Consider the following 6,925-nt stretch of genomic DNA (forward strand, 5'->3'; position numbering starts at 1 on the left):
AGGGAGGGAGGAATGTTTTCCCGTCGCACAAAACCTTTGATCTCACACCCCCTAATCACTTCCTGAAGATTATACAGTACGTGCACCTCCGCATTGCCCTCACTGAGTGTGTGTGTGTGTGTGTGTGTGTGTGTGTGTGTGTGTGCTTGCCTGAGGGCAGCCAGGGCAGATGTAGTCCTCTGTGTCCTGCCTGATCACAGACCGAGATAGGGAAGAAACAGAGACAGAAGTGTGATGTCATCAAACACTGACAACCAAGAAGAGTTATTAATAAGTTTGGCAGTTATGCTGAAGTGCATAAAGCCTATAAACTGACCAAAAGAGTCAGCACATTTTTACACTAGGGAAATAAACAGATGGAAGTGCTGGTAAAGTCATTGGGCTCTGGTCTTGGTGTTATTGGGGATTTTTTTTTTGGAGGCAGTAAATGCATATAAGGAATAACAACTAGAGATGCAAGCAGCAGCATTTGGCTTGGCGGATGAACACTGCTTTGATACAGTAGCTAGTCAAGTAAATGTAATGTTAGTTACTTTCCATCACTGATTGTGACAAATTGTGCAGCTCTAGTCTCACTTTGCCAGACCTTCCTCCACAGCGCTGCGAAAGAGGGTCTGGCAAGTCCACACAGCATTCAGGGATGGGAGAAAAAATGTGCTCTGGTTTATTGGCATTTCTTCAAACCAATCACAATCGTCTTGGACGGCGCAAAGCTCCGGACAGAGCCACGGTGTGTACGTTCAAAAGTTTTAGTCGTGCAACAGAAAACTCCGATTGGACAGATAGTCTAGCTAGCTGTCTGGATTTACCCTGCAGAGATCTGAGGAGCAGTTAACCATAGTCCTCAGAAATCCACCGGAGTTTAGAATGCCAACACAAAGAAAGAGGAAGGGGACGGACACCCGGGCGAAAAGAGCAAAATCCGGCGGAATTTCTGGTGGCAATGGAGCAATCCTGGAAGTGGAACGTCGTGGATATAGACCAATGCAGCTTTACTTTTACTTTTGCCAACATGTCCCTCTGTATATATTTAATTAAAGACTTGTGCAGTGCCTGTTTGGAGCGCGTGCCTGTTCGGAATGGGCCGATTGCTTGGTTCCAAGTATATTTTATTCCACTTTATTAACTTTATCTAACTCTTAGATTCAATCAGGCGCGGCTCATCTAGAGATTTGGCGTGTCCCCTTTTTTTTGTCTAGCCGTCACACATCCAGGTAGCGATGTGACCCAGGTTGGGGGAAGGAGGGAGCCCGGTTCAGCCTGTTACATAACAACGTGCTGGAGAGCCCAAGAGCCTGGGCTGTGTTTGTGTACGATTATTACATCATTTGCAAGTTTTAACACACAGGCATAAATCAGAGAATGCACAGATTATATATCAAAGTCCCTGCAGTTGTGGTCTTGACCGGTCTTGAAATAAAATCCTTTTTATCCGAAACCGAGACAAGGCAGAGTAAAAACACGGTCGATTCCGAGACAAGACCTTCGCAAATTGGTCTTAAGACCGGTCTTGAGACCAAGACCGATCTCGAGTACCACAACACTGGTAGACAGCGATCAGTTTTTGGCCGATGATGGCACCACACTGGTAGCCCACTGCGAGGACATGCTTGGGCAACCTGTTCTCATTGCAGAGTCGTCAAATACTGACGCTTGGTCAGTGGCTCTCAGCGTCAGATTCCGACGCAAAAATCACCCTTTAGCGTCTGTATGGGATGCACCGGGCAGAGCAGCAGTTAGATGACGTAGTAGGAAGAGCAGCAACGGTAGAGAGTAGTATGAAAGGCAAGTTGGGGGGGGTGGATGGGTCAAGCAACACGGGACTTCAACCCAGGAGACCGGGGTAGCAACTCCCTGCCACCCCCCGCTGCTGTACTGCACATGCGGGAAACACACGCACAGAGGTTCCTTGATTCATAGTTAGATAATGAGATTGTGTGTGGTGTATAGCTTAAATTGTTTGTAGGTGTCATTTTTTTCCATAGACATATATCATTTTGGTGTGTATTTTGCTCATCCAGAAATGCAGTAAATAAGCTCCATTAAAAGAAACAACTCTGGACGTCACTAATTTCAAAACCCAGGCTACGGCCCTGTGTATCATATGAGCTATGTGGTATTGTGTAGAAATTGAAGTTAACAGCTGTGGCTACAATTTGGGAAGAGCCAACATCCATCCATCCTCCATCCAGAAGGATACATGCAGAGTAATACAAGTGTCCCAGAGCAAGACGTCATTATTTGTCTGAGCCAAAACTGGTAAATCGCTGTTGAAAAAGAATTTTCATTATGTGACAACGCTTAAGGTTTGGTTAAGTTTCGAGAAAGATTATGGTTTGGGTTAAAATGACTACGGTAAGGTTCATCATTGTGATGGCTGAACCTGCTGCCACAGCTTCTTTCAATGTTGGAAACCCTCCTGCACACACCATGTCTTCATGTCTTCACACTTACTCGTTGAGTTTGTAGACGTTTTGACCTCATGCACATTATACATACATCAGCAAACCGATAAAAGCTTTTGTTTCATGTATCATGCTAAATTTATTTAGTATTGTTGGCATGGTACATTAGTTTCTATAGAGCTAGACAGTGACCACCCAATCTGGTTCCGGAAGTGTTTTTCCCCATTCAATATCTCCATTGATGTTTCATTAAATGCTTATATATAGAGTTTTAAGTCTGGAACCAAGCCAACCAACTACGAGATGTATCGTGACCATAAAACATTTGATTTGGTGCAAAATAACATTTTAAAAATGGAAAACAAGGCAAAGGTACAAGACTGTGTACAAAAACTATCGTAAACTTCAATGGTAGCAACTCGTTTGAGTTCCACCAATCAGAGACGTTGCTGGTACGGTAAGGATTGTGGGCAGTCTATCATTAGATCGCAAATAATAATAATCTTTAAAAAATTCAGATTTCATACAGACTTGTGGCTTCTACAGGAACAGAAACCTTTGTTTTACAACCTCAGAGCTCGTGGTCAGTCTACCTTAGATGGTTTACACATCATGGCTGATAATCAAAATCCTTATGGAGAAAATGAATGGGATTTTCACACTGTTGCGTTCTATTTGCACATTTAGGGAACTTCTGTACGTCACATTTTAGTTTGTCTTTAGATAAGTTTGCCTTAAGTCGTTTCATAATTGTCTTTGAGTGACCAGTGTTGCCGGTTGCTGCTGCAGGAGAGAAATCTTGGCAGACCAAAGATTCAACCCCTTGAGCTCTTAAATAAAGGAATTGCCCAATCAGAATGGACCAAATGCATGCCACATCATGAGGAGAATTGGATTTTTAGTTTAAAGATTTTGTTTATTTACTTGAACTTGTTGGTGGGTACTTTTGGTTAATTGAAAAACCTCAGTGTTTTTTGCGATATGTCGCCACCTTTCGCAAAGTGTATATTGCGCCAGTTGATATCGCGATAACAATAAAATATATATATATATATATATATATATATATATATATATTGCGCAGCCCTAGTCTCATCCCTCTAGAAAAAGCATTTCCTCCTTCTACTCTTTCCTCACTGGATTTCCTCACGTCTCTCCCACTCTTCCTTGGTGGGAATGACTAAGACATGAGGAAGAGAAGCAGGTGCAAGAACTGATAATGAAATTTAAGAACTGCCGGATGTAGCCCAAAGGTAGTAAGTAAGTAAAGTTTATTTGTATAGCACCTTTCACAGATAAAAAAATCACAAAGTGCTTCACAACAAAATGTAATACAATACAACAAATTAAAATACAAGAAAATGTAAATACAAATAGAAAACATAACAAACAACCATAAAAAAATCGTAGAAAGGGAGGCAAGACATTCCAAAGCCTGGGAGCCACTGCTTGTAATGACAGATGCCCTCTTATTTTAAACTGAGTGTGAGGAACCACTAATAGCCTCTGACCTAATGACCTCAGACTACGGGTGGGAGTATGAAGCTCAAGTCAGAGATGTAGGGAGGAACTTGACGGTGCAGGGCTCTAAAAGTAAGGACCAGGATTTAAATTGAATTCTATACTTGACTGGTAACCAGTGAAGTGATGCTAAAACAGGTGTGATGTGTGCTCCTTTGTTAATGTGAGTTAAAAGCCTTGCAGCAGAGTTCTGAACAGCCTGGAGACGGTAAAGCTCCTTCTTACTCAAACAGGTAAAAAGGTAGTGCTTCCTCCAACACAACAAAACAAGAAGTCAGGCAGCTCAAACGAGAGAGCTGGCCGTATAACTGCAAAGACGAGCGTAAGGGCAAAAGTCGGATCAGAGAAAGAAGGATAGGGAACCGAACAGAACATTATCAAAAGAGTAAAAGACCATTAATTTTACACAATTACACAAATACTTTGTTTTAAGTTATACGTTTTACTTTTGAGATAACAATTTTTGCTTCGGTGAGTTTTTTTTCTCTCTTCAAATTCTTATTTTCATTTGATACTGAAGTTTTGTTCTTTGTTAAACTGGCACAAATCTAATTCCATACTCTGCCACTTGTTACAATTGCCTCGGAATATCATTTTAGTTGGTAAAATAATTGTGTATTAGGCCTATTTATTAGGCTATAGCGAGTTTGACTTAATCATGTGATTTGTTATGGAAGTATGATTTCTAAATAGTGCGTGTAAACTGAGGGAGAAAAACATATTACTATAAAATGTATTCTTTTTTGTCAGAAGTACAGTAAATAAAAGGGGAGCAGAAAAAAAACACGGCCTATACAACCACTAAATACGTTTTCTTTTTCGGAGTGTCTATTTGCACCCCGGTACGAATAGCCTCGGCCACACAGCTGAGCTATTTACACCCTGTGAAGTAACAACAAAAACACCTTGCTCGCGTGCACCGAAATCATGGCGGACGTTCATCTTCCATGACCGCAAAAACTGGCAAAGTTTTGTCTCTAAAGTTTATAACAATTGAATTTCTAGCGGAAAATGGATACTACAGTTGTGCTTTCTGTTTTCAGTGAAAGCAGAAAGCACAACTGTAGTATCAAAATTAAAATTAAAATTCAAAAGCCAAATATTAAATGAAAATTAAAATCCAATGTTAAATTGAAATTCAAAAGCCAAATATTAAATGAAAATTAAAATCCAATGTTAAATTGAAATTCAAAAGCCAAATAGTAAATGAAAATTAAAAGCCAATGATAAATTGAAATTCAAAAGCCAAATATTAAATGAAAATTAAAATCCAATGTTAAATTGAAATTCAAAAGCCAAATATTAAATGAAAATTAAAATCCAATGTTAAATTGAAATTCAAAAGCCAAATATTAAATTCAAAAGCCAAAGCCAAACATAATAAAAAAAATAATAATAATATTTTTAATTTGATCTCGCTTTGTTTTCCCTTTGGATTTTCAATTTCTCTTTGGACTTACTTATGAAATTTTTCCTCCATAGGGTGAACTTATTTATTAAATTTTGGATTGGATAATTTGCATGCAATTGCGCAAGTCAGGGCCCGCGAACGCGAAATTGTATTTAATTTTTTGCAGGGTGGTAGGGGAAGACTCATGAATATGCCTGCTCTGGTTGGGTTGGTTAGGTTGAGGCAACAGGAGTGGGATTGGTTATGGTTAGGGTAAGAATTTCGGGGCGATAATATTCCAAAAAGGTGTAATACATGAGTAGTATGGATAACTGTGTGTAACTGTATGCCAAGGTACTGTAAATGCACAGGGGTGCAAATAGCATACACTGCTAATTGTACCAGGGGTGCAAATAGCCTCACCCTTTTTTTTTTTTTTTATGTGTACGTTAAACAACATAAAGCATAACATATAACGTTACATGTTAGAATTTTATTTTTTAATTTAAATAAATAAATGAGGTATCAACAAGCTCCAGGGTACCTAGACCGTCCTCCACCCAATCCCACCCCACCCCACGCGCTGGCCTGCTGAAATGTGAGATGTGCCGACGCAGCACCGCTTTGAATGAAACACTCTTCGCCCACGAGCTGCTAGCATCCGCCGAGGACTTCATGCGGCTCTCCTTAACTCCCGCGGTCAGCCCGAGGGACTCCGAACTCCTTCAGGAAGAAACATGGCCAAAGTGAACAGCGGTGCCTCCGGTTGTCGTGCCATGGTGAAGGCAGGGAAGTACCTGTCGAGCCCGTCTTCGACGAGCCGGAATTCGGGCCAGCGTCAGCGGGAGATGTTCAGTCCACAGCGCCGAATGATGAGCGCTAACGCGGCCGGCACGGGAGGAAAAACCGCGGCTTTGGCCCAGCAGGAGCAGCTGGGCTATTTCTCCACTACAGACAGACGTTTGCAGGCCAACCGCAATCTGATTTACCGGGACGTGAAGGCTTTTCTCAATGAAGTTGGTGGAAACCCTCGGGAAGCTCGGTACTGGCTGACTCAGTTCCAGAGGGCGACTTCGGCTCAGTCTACTGCCTTCGCTGTACTGGAGGTAAGTTAAAGTTATGACATGGTACGCCTAGCTAAGTAAATTAAGTAATTAAAAACTTATAAAAACTTCTGTCTTAAATAAAATCCCAGGAACTTTGGTTTATTGGGATGAATATGCTAGCTACTCATTGACGTTTGGTAGGATAACCGATATGGAAGCCCATTGTCGCTATTTAAAAGTGATAAATTGGGCCGATCTAGTCTAAATATTACGGAATTCATGTTCATTTTGAGGACAAATAAATGATGTAGTTCTGTTTCAGTGTTTTTGAAAGTGATAAAAATGGACTTTCTCAGTGATGGAAAGTATCAGAGGTAAAATATTGTACTGTATTTGTATCTGAATCGCATTAGAGTAGCCTAAACTCCTAAAAACTTTAGTAAACCACGAAGCAAAGAAAATAACGGCACACTAGACCTCTAACTGTAACTGTAACTTTATTAAACAAGAAAGCTGACCACTCCAAAGATGAATCAGGTTTCACACACAAATCTGTAAGGGCT

General features: G+C 40.8%; 1 protein-coding gene across 1 annotated transcript in view; it reads left to right on the forward strand.

Annotated features, from left to right (window-relative positions):
• The first annotated feature begins 5,798 nt into the window (after window positions 1–5,798).
• Window positions 5,799–6,925, forward strand: part of nags (N-acetylglutamate synthase) — a 15,913-nt gene continuing 14,786 nt past the window's right edge. The window contains exon 1 of the mRNA XM_028600571.1: window positions 5,799–6,422. Coding sequence (XP_028456372.1) covers window positions 6,054–6,422 — 369 coding nt within the window. The 5' untranslated portion in view covers window positions 5,799–6,053. The remainder of the gene's footprint in view (window positions 6,423–6,925) is intronic.

This window comes from Perca flavescens, chromosome 15 (assembly GCF_004354835.1).
Source record: "Perca flavescens isolate YP-PL-M2 chromosome 15, PFLA_1.0, whole genome shotgun sequence".
Classification (NCBI taxonomy): Eukaryota; Metazoa; Chordata; class Actinopteri; order Perciformes; family Percidae; genus Perca; species Perca flavescens.